Genomic DNA, 13,925 nt, shown 5'->3' on the forward strand with positions numbered 1-13,925 from the left:
TTTTGTCATAAGACAACAGGAACGACAAAATGTTGTGAGATAAATTATCGAATTGTTACCACCCACCCTTTTCTTCTTCTTTGGTGTTTGAAATTCCTCCTTAGAGGAGAAGCAACTGGTGCGCCACCTTGTACCTGGACGATAGGATGTTTTTTTTTTCTTCCTTCTTCGTCGAAAACTCTGTATAGTCTCTCAGGTATGGGGGTACTACTCAAGGTTGCCGAATGAGTGGGTATAAATGGGCACGAACAGATGTTTCTTGTTCTTAATTGGTGCCAGTGAAACACACACAAAATGTCCACGGTCAACCTCCGCCACTCGAGCCATTTCAGTACTAAGTCCAATCATTCTGCCTTTACAAACGTTCTTCTCTGGAGTTTTACTGCTCAGGCAACAGGTTTTTTCACCCGGAAATTTTGCACGAGAGAGGCCGACGACAACAACTACCACGATAAAAACACAAGTCTTCATGTTTCGCTACGAACGCGTAACTTCGACAGGAAAATTCACTATTGTTGCAGAGATGGTTTTTTTGTTGAAAAAGATATATAAAAGAGACGTTCCTTGCAGGGCTGTGTTTAAAGAAAAAACCTTAGCTGTTTTGTTTCCGCCTTATTACCGCGAAATGAAAACAAATACCGCAAAATTTAAATCTGCCGCCATCTTGCCGCCTGCTTGTTTCTATGGAAATGATGCAACCCATTCCCACGCGCGCCCAAATCAAACGCGCGTGGCTTAAGCATGCGCACTCATTTGACCGCTGTGAAAATTCGAGGTATTAGCATGGGCAGAAATCCGCGACAGTCAGCGCATGTAGTGCGGGCTCGCATCCTATTTCTTTTCCCTTACGAATTTCGCAGGAAAAGAGGGAAAATGACATTTAAAGCATGAAATTAAACTCTAAAGGAGACATTTTAACCTTAAAGGCGATTTCTATTCAGTAAAAGCCAGGTTTTCCACAAGTGAAGGGTTGCGCAATGCCTAAATGTGCCTGTCACGCTAGTTGTCACGCGACATTCACAAACAACCGATTGAGAGGTCATTGAGAGGGAGAAACGAGAAAATCTGAAGCTACAATCTGTCTCAGACAGCGGTATATTCCCATAACACTTACTAGCTCATATAACAGGAGGGAGTGATAAACTCGTGAGCGCGGCTCGGGCCATCGTGACGTCACGGCAAAGCGCGCGTGTAAATGCGAAGAATTCTCGAAAATGGCGGCCGGGTCGCTGACTGTGTCACTACTTAAAGCTTATTTTTCTTGATTATATAAGCGTGAAAATGGCTTGTCATTTGGTTAAGGAGACTTAAAATCTTGTTCTGTTGCTGGAGAGGTGAGTGAATATTTATTGTTATTTTAAAATCCTGCGGAAAGGCTTTCCGAAGCGTTTCGGCTTGTCCCCCTGTGTGAAAAATTGTGCCAGAAAGATTTGTTTGTTCGCCCGGAGAAATTGGGTTTTTTTCGACATAGATAGTATCAGTCAACTTGACACTCGACTCCAGAGTAGCTTATAATTCTAGCAAAATATCCAGTGTGTTAATAATGTCGAAGAATAAACGATTAAAATGATCAGTGGAATTCGTCGAGTCAGTTTGCAGTTAAGTTAGTTTGAATTAATCAGTGCGGTGCTAAAAGATTTCCTTTACTTCTACATTTACCTACCCAAGTAAAGACCCCAGTTAAAAGACACTTTTATCTCTTTGAAGAAACTGTGTCCTCTAATTGTTCGCTTTTGCGCTTCAAGTAACCAGTGTTTTGTTTCATGCTCTTTTTTGTTGTAGTACTGTAGCTGTTGAGTTAGTTAAGAATACTTTTTCATTTTCCAGGAGTTGAGACCTAAGTTTCTTCACATAATTTAAGCTGTTTTATTAATAGTTACCCCTTAAAAACTAAATTCTTGACCACTGAACACTTACTGCCAACCACTGTCTAGCAAGTAAAAGTAACTTTTAAAACAACAGTAAATACAGTTGTAATCTTGTTTCTATTTTCTTTCCTAGTAGTATTGATTCAAGTGAAGAGAAAAGCAATGATAACCAAGTCTCCTGTTGCACTCACAGGGAGTACATGAAACTTTTCTGAGGCACTAACATCATCTTTGTGGCATGTGTACAGCAGAGGAGAGTCTACTGGCAGGCACTGCTTCTTGACACATTTTTTTACCAGCCTCTGTATCGTCATCCAGTATATCAACTATGGTCACAAGGAATGCTCAAATTATGTTATGTCAATAATGTCACGAACGTCTTGCTGCTTGGGCATTTTTAAAAGTTAGGACTGGTGCAGGTGCAAGGTAGCTACATCAAAAAGGGAGTGGGCCATGCAATATTTAGCCAGACAGAGGGGGTGGGTCATGATATTTATAATTAAATGGTTATTTTAGAAATAAAAATGGACAAAAGCTCACCGTGTCTGTTTTACATTATTAATACCTGTCAAGAGCAGATCCTACCCCACCCCCCCCCCCCCTCTTGAGGGAAGGGGCCTAGTATCAAACAAGAACACAATTTCCAGTAAAATGTTGTAGGCTGAATCGTAGAGTGCTATTATTTATAAAAATTAAAATATTGTGTTATGAAGACCATATTCCTTCATTAGTCATAGCACTTGTTGTTGTTCACCCAGGCCCCTCCCTCTCAATATCTGTTGTGAAAAATTTAGTCTGTTCAGTAAAATTTGCATGTTACAGTACATATCAAAAGCACTTATAATAATAAACATAAACAACTATGAAAATAATGAAATACCTTTGACTGTATCCTAAAGACAAGTGCCTTTTGCTGGCAGAACTTTTCTGTCCTTAGCAACACTTTCTGACCTTTCAGTATATGATTTTTCTTTATCTTGTTTAGTTTGATGAGTTTTTTCCATTTCCTTCTCAGTGCTTGTTTTCTTTACAGTTAACGAGTTGGGATTTTGATTATTTGTAAGTGCATTAACAATGTTCATACAGAAAGTGTAAAAATTCTGAATGTGTTCAAAGCATGGCCAGGTACAAGGACAATGTGAAGATTTGTAAGGAGCTTTATAACCAGTGTACACGAGAAATGTTTGATGGTTGTTTAGTTCCAACCACCAGTGATGAATTGGTTTATCAGAATACCAGCCTTGACATCATTACTATTTGGCACAGGTAGTCTCTTCAGTTGATTGACCAGCCTATGTTTCTTTCTATTGATTTCGTTGCTGTGTTTATTTCTATTTTATTTATTTATTTATTATTTTTTGTAGAGCAGTCTGAAATGCTCAGTATTGAGTGACAGACCTACTCGGTAAATAAATAAAGATAACATTGCAGAATTGCCTGGGGAATACCAAATGAACATCATTAAATCACTTATGAACGATGCACATAGTGTGTTGATGAGGAGATGCATTTTTTGACAAAAGCATGTAGAAAGAATTAAATCCAAGTTTAGGACAGTCAGCCTTCTCAAAAAGATTTTTAAGAGCAGGTTATTCTGAAGTTGGAGGCGGTTTGGGGTGCCGAAGGCACTCATGCGAGTGCCCGTAGGGCGTGAGCCTGTAGGGGGGTCTGGGGGTATCCGGTCAAATGCTTGATTGACGTGAAAGTGACGGGTTTTTTTTTCTACTACTCCGATAAAAGCGATGAATATTTCCGCTTTCGTGATTGAAGAAAGATCAGAATGACGTTTGTGTTTAAAATAGCGGGAAGTGAATACGGTATGCACGCTGAACAAACATTTTTTTAACCATCAAATTATTTTCGGGGAGTTTCTTTTTGGGCGTTCTTTCCGCTTTTTTCTTACTTGTCAGTAACAAAACAAAAATAATATATTTTCCGTCTGGATAGAGACGGTCGAACCTCCAGAGGAGGCGGCTCGTTGAGCCGGCAGCCGGCCGGTTTTGAGAAGGCTGGACAGTGCTGGAACATTTCTTAGTGTATCCATATCTGTCTTCAATGAGCTTATTGTAGTCAAACAAATCAGTAAGCTGCTACAAAAAGATCAATAATAAGTGGATGAATTATGCGGACGCCTGAGGAAACAACCATTTCGGACTTTCCTCGCTATTTTATCGCAATATTTCTATCAAACCGTGCCCGTATGCCAACGGTTCCTGGAAAATATGAACTTCATCTCTTTCTCAATGTTAGTTCGAAAAGCCCTTTGTAAGAAATGTTTTTGGTCTTTCAAAGAATTCGCGTTTCAATCCGATCATGTTGACTTGAACGAGGACACATACTGCGGCTAGTTCTGTTTATATGTAAGCTAACATTACAAAATAAATTGGTCAGATCACTTACCAGGCTACAATATTGATCCTGAATGTCGGCTCCGAATCTTCGAATAATTTTTACTTCCTTCTGTAAAGTCGATAGTTTCCATAAATTGTTAATTGTTTGTATGTTTTTTTTAGAGGGAAGCTCGAAGCTCGCGTGAAATTCCGCGTCAGTTCATTTTGCTCGCCGATTATTGATATACCATTTTTTGGCATTTTTATGTGGTTTAAACTACAATCATACAATTATCTACTTAAGATATGAATTAGGCCAGTAGTATTCGACTTAATGGTCCTAACCGGTTTACAACGGGAGCTTTTCTTTCGCATTAGTTGATGTTTTTCTCGCTAGTTTTAGCGGCTGTCACGCAATTAACCTCCAAAGAACGGTGTTTAAAGCCACTGATCATTTTTATAAAATTGTTACATGATTTAATTTTTCTGAAATTAGGAAGATGTCATACCAGTTAAGCTTATGTTTTTGTCTCTATGCTATACATTTTTGGGTTCGTGAGATACACTTCATGAAAGGTCGCAACCTGCTACAATTTGATGTTGACGGCTGATCGATCGATCGCAGCATTTGGGCATTTTTCTCCTTTAATTTCAAGTTTTTTGGACAGCATGGCATTCAGAATACTTTACATTGAATAGCATGTAGCATAGCTTGAGTTCTTTCATAGTGTTGTTATGGACTACTTGAAATATTGGGCTTTAGGTAAACAAACGGCTTCTAAAAAAATGTGTCTCTTTGAAATTCCCGGGCTGGCGTTCGTGTGACGTCACGATGGCCGGACACCTTGAATTTTTTCAACGCCAATATCTACATTGGCGCCCAGGCCTAAGTTTATCACTCCCTCCTGTCATATAAGCTTTATAATTCGAAGATGGCGGGCGATCTTTCGTCTTGAAAAGCGGTACAAATCATCGATTTCTTCGGCGATTTCAGGCGGTAATGGCGCTGGACTTAACGAATATTTTTCGTCTTTCTTCATCGACTTTGAGAATCGGTTAAATATCGTGAATTGCCTTCAATTTTGCGCTGAATTTGAAGTTCCAAGTGTAAACAAAGCAAGCAGATTTTTGGAGAGACACCAAAACCTCCATAGACCTGTGGACCTTGCCGCATATTTGCGAACTCTGCTAGGTAATAGAGAAGACATATGGCGGATTTCAAGCATTTTTGCCCTAAAAAAGATTGGACTTGGGAACCGGTTTAACCACTGCGAAGATATAAACAACGCGACTTCTCGTGTAGAACTAGATGTAAACTTCGTTTTAAGATTTTTGGACCCTGGAAGAATAAATCAAGGTTACTCAAAATCTCACTGTTTTCTTTGTTATGGCTTTGATTTCGCGTTTGTAATCTAAGACTGTACTTAGCGTCACTGCGCATGCTCGGCGGCCATGCTCTCTCGGATTTCCGGCCATGAGGTTCGGCTCATGAAAAGTTCGGCGTCTGAACCGGGCCAAAGTCATTTCTTTAAAACTGAAACAATAGACACTGATGTTTGTTACGTGGTGAAAATGGAAAAATCTTAAACGACAGTGTTTTAATTCCTAAACAAAAGTATCATACTGTGTCTTATGACATAGATTTAAGTTAGTTCTTTAATTTTATATATTTACCATTTATTTTTTTTCTCAGAGGTGCTAGCACAGCTATAGCCTGCGAACGCAGACGTATTTCCGACTGTCGCTACTCACCGCAGAAGCGACAACCGGAAATACGTCTGAGTTCGCAGGCTAGAACAGCTTCAGCAGGTATGCAAATGTACATAGGCTTAAGCACAGTTAATAAGCTGATCTGTTCAAATTATGGTAAATTATCGTGGACACTGCATGCTTGTTTAATTTGTTAAACAGCCCTGACTGTAATCAACCAAGGTGTAGCCTTTTAAGGCAAGGTTTTACTCTCTTCAGTCAAACCTGTGTGCAACTGCATTAAAGCTGAATGACACAATCAGCTTATTCTGTCTCTTTATTTAATAACGTTTTTACTACATTTACCGGTTGCAAGCAAATGTTCGTAGTCTTAGCTGTTGCACAAGCATTCTTCACAGCTGTACCACACTTCATTGCTTTTCCCTAAAACTTTCACATGCGCTAGTCACGTGGAAACATCAAATAAACGCCTAAGTAGTGTTTTTTATAACATCGGTTAAAATACGTGGTGCAAACCGATACTTTCCCGGAAATGTCCCCCATTTCATGTACACTTTTGCGCTGGTATTTTTAAACTTCACATGCCAGTCACACTCATCAAGATTCAGATTTTATACATTCTGATAGGTCGAGTACCAAACTCGGCTTCCAGACTTTATACGAAGGTCTATTGAAAATCGCCTGTATCAAGAACCTGGAACATCGCCGCGTTGAGCAGGCCCTTCTCCTCGTATACAAAGGCACTCATGGTCAGGCACCAAATTATATTCAAGAAATGTTCACCCTACGAAGCAGTGAATACGGGCTCCGGGGCTATTCTAAGCTTGTCCTTCCTAGACCGAAGTCATCGTACATGATCCACTCTTACTCCTATCAGGCCGCTAAACAGTGGAACAATTTACCAGACAACATTAGAACAGCAGACTCTCTTCCTGAATTTAGGCGAAAGTTACATAGAATGCCATTGTTGTCCTCACGTGACTGCAACTGTGATTTTTGTAAATAGATAGACTCACATTTCTACTCATCTATTTTTATATCTACTTGTCTACCTACTTATTTAGTCTAAAAAGTCAGCCGTCTCCGTGGTCTCCTCTCTCTAACTCACAGGGGGCGCGTTAGAGAGAGACGTCTGAATTCCGATCGTTATAATACCGTCCGATGACGTCACCCAAAACTTTTAAACAAAATGGCGGCCACGAGTCATGGAAGCGCACGCCGTTGAATTGCATCATGCATAATGTATAAGGTTGTGTGCGTTTTGTGTGCAAGAATCAAGAACGTATGTACGTAGACTGTTCACAGTCGCCTATTTTTCCGTGGGATTCTCGAGACTGGTATGCTTCGATCGAGTTGCGGGGAGCGGAGTTGGGAGGCGGCGGGAAACCCCACTCCCGCTCCCCTCGGTAGTTTAGACAGTCTTCCCAGATCGCGCTTACTTTTACAAACCAAGATGGCGACAACTCCATCGAAGCGTACCAGTCTCGAGAAGCCCACGGAAAATAGGGGGACTATGAATAGTCTAGTATGTACGGGATCGCACTTCATTTTTTCACCGAAGATGAATTGAAAAATTTTCCAATAAATGTTATTATTAAATCAAGTGTTGACAGGCCAGACAGGACTCGTGGTATGGTGGTGTGAAAAGTGACTTCCCGCTATTAGTTTTGCTTTTTTTTTGACTGTTTTTTTTATTTTGGTATGAAACAAGATTAGGTCTTTGAATATTTCTCGAAGAAATGGTTTTGCATTAAAAGTAATTTCCTCCACAAGATGTTTTTGAGATTAGGCAACGCCGGGTGGTAAGTTGTGACAAAGGAAAGAATTTTGTTTCGCACTTAATTGTTTTTTTGTAAAGCGGACTTCCGTTCAGTGAAAATCAGAGGGTATTTTTTCAATGAGATTGTGGGGGTAGCCTTTGGCCCCAAAGCACGTTTTGAAATGAGTGGATGATGCTGTAATAGAATGATTTTGCAGAGGAGTTGTTTCTAAGAAGTCTCAAGGGCTTTATTTTTTTATGAGTCCTTTTCTGGGCCGGACGCGGAGCTGGTAACTAATTTGAGCCTGCGATATATCAATCTATGCGTGACACAGTAGTGTGACTTTTTTCTGTCTCTAATTCTGTTTAGGACTGTTTACCCAATAACAGGAAAGTTGGGCCTACAAAAAAAGCTAATAGAACGAGTATAAAGCTGTAACCGAACATGTGTGTCGATACCTTCAGAGAATATTTTTGGCAATCTACAGCAAGGAGTACTATCAGAGAAAGATGCTCGAACATTTTCAAGCAAGAAATGCATTCGAGACTCCCATGGCGGAAGTGAAAGCAAGACAATTCCAGCTCACAAGTTTGTGTTGGCGATCAGCAGTCCAGTGTTTTTTGCCATGTTTTACGGTCAACTAGCGGAGAAGAAAGATTATGTCAACATCTCTGATTGCGAATATGAAAGTCTGTTGGAGTTGTTTCGTTTCATATACAGCGATGAGGCGAACTTGACCCCGGACAATGTGATGCAGTTGATGTATTTGGCGAAAAAATACATGCTACCTTCTTTGGCCGACAAATGCTCCGCCTACCTCCAAGAGAATTTGAACGCATCAAACGTGTTTCACGTGTTGCCAGACGCAAAGAAATACGAAGAGAAAGATCTGTTGGATCACTGCTGGAAAGTGATCGAGAGGGAAACGGAGGAAGCTGTGAAATCAGATGGTTTCATCACAATCGAAAGGTCAATACTTGAACAGTTAGTTGAGATAGATTCATTGAGCGTCAAGAGAAAGTGGAATTATTAAAAGCAGTCGATTGCTGGGCTGTAAACGAATGTAGAAAACAAGGCCTCGAAGCAAAAGGATCCGTGAAAAGAAGGATCCTTGGAGAACGGATCGTGAAGGGAATTCGTTTTCCTTTAATGGAGCAAACGGAGTTTGCTGATGTTGTTCTCGACTCTGATATACTTACAAAGAAAGAATCATACGATCTGGTGAAATTTTTTAATTCTGTCGTGAAAAATGTAACGGGATTTTCTTCGGCAAAAAAAACTGGGACCGTGTTAAATGTAATATATAGGTTTAAGTCAGCAATACATGGTCTTTTGTTTAATTATTCTTGCGGTGTCTCCCACTGTATCGATGTAAAAGCAAACAAGGATGTAAAGGTACATGGGTCCTTGTATTCCTTTAAGGCTCATTTTAGATAAAAGGATATCATGGTCAACGGTGTCGAATGCCTTTTTTAAATCGAGGAAAACCACAGCATTAACATTACCACGATCAATATTAAAGGCCCAATTATCCGTAGCTTCCAGAAGGGCAGTTATAGTTGAGTGCAACGAGCGAAAACCCGATTGATGATTAGAAATGATATCTTCATCGGCCAAAAAGTTATACAACTGGTCAAAAACAATCCTTTCAAGCACTTTAGCCTAACGGAAAAGACTGAAATAAGTCGATAATTATTCAGATCAGATGGCTCAGCTTGCTTAAACAACAGAGTAACTTGCTGCTTTTGCTGCTCCTAATGTTTGTTTGAGCTTTTAATACAGTGGATCGCCTTGCCCTTCGTTAGTCCGCGTACGAATGCAGTCTTATCTCCCGCCATACGTCTCTTTCATATTTTGATACTTGTCGATTACAGCCGATCAAAATAGTTAATCACAAGAAAATCTTGTGATCGATTTTTATCGCTTTCCGATATTTGTCAATTGGTTAGTATCAAATTCGAACAATACTGCTCAGGCATATTAAGGACGGTGCCTACTTTTGTTACAGCGCATACGTTCTACGCATCTTGAGATACTCGGTTCAGTCCTATGGATGGTGCCTACTATTACAGGGATATTTTGCGCGGTTTAAAACTATGGGGAGAAAGCAGAACTTAGCAAGTGCTTTCGGGCTCGAAAAAGAAAACTGGGGATAACCATACATTTTCAGAGATAATAAAGCTTCAATTTCGAAAAAACGCCATACATTGCTTTGTTTTTTACTGCTTTTTAGAAGAATTGTTGCTTATTTATCTCTAAAAAATGCGTGGTTGCCCCCAATTTTCTTTTTGGATTTCAATAGTCCTTGCTAAGATCTGCTATCCCCGCATAGTCTTAAACCGCGCAAAAATACTTCGGTACTAGAAATACGTGACTCGCAAAACCTCGCGAAGCTGGGGCTGGGTGGAAAGCCCTCTTTCGTGTTGTAGCATAAAATGAGGAGATTAAAAGGTTTCTGAACATAGCAACTATTTTGATGAGCATGGTCTTTTCGTAGTTCCACAGGCTAGTTTGCGGTTAAAAATCTATTTCTGACGCGATGAAATGTACAACGGGCGTGCAGCGCTGTCGTGTTCGATGAATTTTAATTTCCCACGGAAAATTATTTTACCGCGGCCAAAAAACGTGTAATTTCTTCAATGCAATCTTTCACAGAAAAAGATTTCTAAAAGAAAGGGAAAAGATTCTGGAGAGATAGTTCTGTATCCAGTGAATATTGATGAACATTGCAGTTGAAATTTGATCATGCACGCACTGTATTTTTTCCGATGTATGCAAATTTTTTTCAGACGACGCCAGACAGTCTGACGTCATTCAAGTGCGGACACCTTCAAAGATATAAACATAAAAATATATTTTTCGCTCGAATTCGCGCGGCTAAGCTCCGCTCGGGCCGGCTCGGCCCGACAAATTTATTAACCTCGCTACGCTCGGGCCTTCGGCCCTCGCTTCGCGAGGAATTAGTAGGCACCGTCCTTAAGGCATGGCCAAAAGCCTGATTTGCATAAAAAACAGAAAACAATCATAACATTTCGTACATTAAACAAAAAAATGTCAATTATGGTAGTTATATAAAACTTGAAGACCTTAACTGATTTTTGCTTCAAAGTGATGAGCATTTTGGTCACGTGACCTGTAAATGATCATTGATTGTTAAAGAACTTCAAAGCCAAATAAAATGGGGTGTATTTAATGAAAAAGGAATTAAATCTCCTTTGGTGTCATACGTCTACATGTCAAGGGCTTGAAATGAATTAGCCTTGTTTGCGTCTCCACATTAAATAGTAGTCCTGCAATTAAGGGAAATAGGTCACGTGACATTAAAAATGACTTCATAAATTCTAATAGGAATGACGGGTACCACCATACAAGGATAATTAATACCGAACTTTCATAGTGTAATAGTATGACACCCGAAAAGGTTTGATTATAGTTTGTTTTATATACCTTGTTTTACTTTAAAAGATTCTAGACGTTAATCATTATTTAACTAGAAATACGTGACTCGCAAAACCTCGCGAAGCTGGGGCTGGGTGGAAAGCCCTCTTTCGTGTTGTAGCATAAAATGAGGAGATTAAAAGGTTTCTGAACATAGCAACTATTTTGATGAGCATGGTCTTTTCGTAGTTCCACAGGCTAGTTTGCGGTTAAAAATCTATTTCTGACGCGATGAAATGTACAACGGGCGTGCAGCGCTGTCGTGTTCGATGAATTTTAATTTCCCACGGAAAATTATTTTACCGCGGCCAAAAAACGTGTAATTTCTTCAATGCAATCTTTCACAGAAAAAGATTTCTAAAAGAAAGGGAAAAGATTCTGGAGAGATAGTTCTGTATCCAGTGAATATTGATGAACATTGCAGTTGAAATTTGATCATGCACGCACTGTATTTTTTCCGATGTATGCAAATTTTTTTCAGACGACGCCAGACAGTCTGACGTCATTCAAGTGCGGACACCTTCAAAGATATAAACATATAAATATATTTTTCGCTCGAATTCGCGCGGCTTAGCTCCGCTCGGGCCGGCTCGGCCCGACAAATTTATTAACCTCGCTACGCTCGGGCCTTCGGCCCTCGCTTCGCGAGGAATAATCACGCGACCAACAAAATGTTCCACACTTTAAAGAAAGAATCAGTTAAGGTCATCAGGTTTTATCTGACTGCCAAGTTTGACGTTTCTTTGTTCAATCTACAAAATGTTATGATTGTTTTTTGATTTTATGCAAATTGGGTTTTTGGCCATGCCTTAATATGCCTGAGCGATCAATTTTTATGGACTTTCGAAATTATCGACATGTTACGCCCTGCTTACAGACTTGATAACGAAAGCGCCTGCGAAAAAAGCTAAGAAAACGAGTAACAACTTTAACTGCAAATGTCTCTCAATACAGTCAGAGAACAGTTTTGGCAATCAACAGCTAGGAGTACTATAAGAGAAAGATGCTTGACCATTTTCAACCAAGAACTGTTAAGCGATATAAAGTTCGTCGTTCGAGACTCCCATGGCGGAAGAGAAAGCAAGATGATTCCAGCACACAAGTTTGTGTTGGCTATCAGCAGTCCAGTGTTTTATGCCATGTTTTACGGTGAACTGGCGGAGACGAAAGATGATGTCGCCATCTGTGATTGCGAGTACGAGAGTCTGTTGGAGTTGTTTCGTTTCATATACAGCGATGAAGCGAATTTGACACCGGACAATGTGATGCAGCTGATGTATTTGGCGAAAAAATAGATGCTACCTTCTTTGGCCGACAAATGCTCCGCCTACCTGCAAGAAAACTTGGACGCGTCAAACGTGTTTCACGTGTTGCCAGACGCTCAGAAATACGAAGAAAAAGGTTTGTTGGATCACTGCTGGAAAGTGATCGAGAAGGAAACGGAAGAAGCTGTGAAATCAGATGGTTTTGTGACAATAGAAAGGTCAATACTCGAAGAATTAGTAAAGAAAGATTCACTGAACATCAAGGAAGTGGAATTATTCAAAGCAGTCGATTGCTGGGCTGTAAACGAATGTAGAAAACAAGGCCTCGAAGCAGAAGGATCCGTGAAAAGAAGAATCCTTGGAGAACGAATCGTGAAGGGAATTCGTTTTCCTTTAATGGAGCAAACGGAGTTTGTCGATGTTGTTTTCGACTCTGATATACTAACAAAGAAAGAATCATACGACCTGGTAAAACATTTCAATTCTGCTCTTAAAAGTGTAACAGGATTTTCTTCGGCAAAGAGAACTGGGCTGTCGTTGAATGTAATTTGTAGGTTTAGGTCAGTATCAACTGATCGTCGGTGGGATTATTCCTCCGGTGTTTCCAACCGTATCGGTCTAAAAACAAACAAGGATGTAAAGGTGCATGCAGTGCGTCTTTTTGGAAACGCTGACGACGTATATTCAGTGGAGTTAAAGGTAAAGGACAGCAATGGGTTTGTGGTCGCAACTAAGGGAGGTAGATTTGTATCTAAGCTTGTGCAGAGTGAAATAGGAGATTATCAAGGCTTTGATATTGTTTTTGAGCGGCCGATTGTTTTAAAGGCAAATTCTGGTTATGTCAGATTTGAGGCTAAAATAAGTGGTCCACCTTCTTGTTATGGAGAGGATGGTCTATCTCTCATAAAGCATTCTGGGGCGCTGTTTTCCTTTAACAGCTACACTTCTTCAGGATTTCACAGCATGGTTCAATGCGGGCAGTTTTCAGAATTTCTGTTTTCACTGGTATGATAGTAAATAAGAAGATTTAGTTTTTACTTTCGAAAATACCCTGGTAAGTAACCAGCTTTCCACTTTTTCCCCTGTCTAATCTTGCATGGTTTTTATTCTGAATAATTCCAATCACAGCCAAGATTATCTGACGGATGAGGGAGCATGAAAGAGTCTCACAGCATATTACAAGTGTGTAGTGCAGTTTTACAAGGTTTGCTTGGAACCTTTATTTAGAAATCTAATAGTTCATCATTTATGGCGATTTGTCATTGAATCAAAGTCATTTGTTTATAACTAAAACAATAGACACTGACACTGGTGAAATATATGGAAAAAAACTTAAATGTTGTGATTCTTTAACAAGAGTATTATACTGGTTCTGCAGACACAAATGTTAGTAAGATTAAAGTTAGTTCTTTAATTATCATAAATTTACCATTTATAAATTTCCTTTCTCAGAAGTGCTAACACAGCAACAGCAGGGATGCAAATGTCTCCTATTCTCTAGGAGACACCTGCACAGTCAAACCTGTGAGCGCAGCCACTGTATTAAAGCTAAAA

General features: G+C 39.8%; 4 protein-coding genes across 6 annotated transcripts in view; all 4 read left to right on the forward strand.

Moving 5' to 3' along the window:
* LOC146483454 (BTB/POZ domain-containing protein 6-like) overlaps positions 1–2,407 on the forward strand; it is a 13,308-nt gene extending 10,901 nt beyond the window's left edge. The window contains exons 3-4 of the mRNA XM_085105630.1: positions 776–1,334; positions 2,005–2,407. The gene's annotated coding sequence lies outside the window, so the exon portion shown is untranslated. The remainder of the gene's footprint in view (positions 1–775; positions 1,335–2,004) is intronic.
* The window catches only part of LOC146483453 (glycine receptor subunit alphaZ1-like), a 178,975-nt gene that overhangs the window by 16,186 nt on the left and 148,864 nt on the right, over positions 1–13,925 (forward strand). The window lies entirely within an intron of this gene.
* Positions 1–13,925, forward strand: part of LOC146483455 (BTB/POZ domain-containing protein 6-like) — a 59,895-nt gene that overhangs the window by 5,407 nt on the left and 40,563 nt on the right. Inside the window, exons 2-3 of one of the 3 annotated variants that reach the window (XM_085105627.1) lie at positions 776–1,334; positions 2,002–2,407. The exons of 1 other annotated variant lie outside the window; for it this stretch is intronic. The gene's annotated coding sequence lies outside the window, so the exon portion shown is untranslated. Of the gene's footprint in view, positions 1–775; positions 1,335–2,001; positions 2,408–13,925 lie in introns of those variants that run through there. One more of the 3 variants, XM_085105626.1, reaches the window with a different exon arrangement.
* LOC146483457 (BTB/POZ domain-containing protein 6-like) lies at positions 11,780–13,877 on the forward strand. The gene has a single exon (XM_085105631.1). The coding sequence runs from the start codon at positions 12,402–12,404 to the stop codon at positions 13,380–13,382; it is 981 nt and encodes a 326-aa protein (XP_084961757.1). The 5' UTR covers positions 11,780–12,401; the 3' UTR covers positions 13,383–13,877.

This window comes from Pavona decussata, unplaced genomic scaffold (assembly GCF_977016875.1).
Source record: "Pavona decussata unplaced genomic scaffold, jaPavDecu1.1 SCAFFOLD_38, whole genome shotgun sequence".
Lineage (NCBI taxonomy): Eukaryota > Metazoa > Cnidaria > Anthozoa > Scleractinia > Agariciidae > Pavona > Pavona decussata.

Coding starts and splice junctions, on each gene's coding strand:
- LOC146483457 (XM_085105631.1), top strand. CDS start 12,402: ATGCTACCTTCTTTGGCCGACAAATGCTCCGCCTACCTGCAAGAAAAC.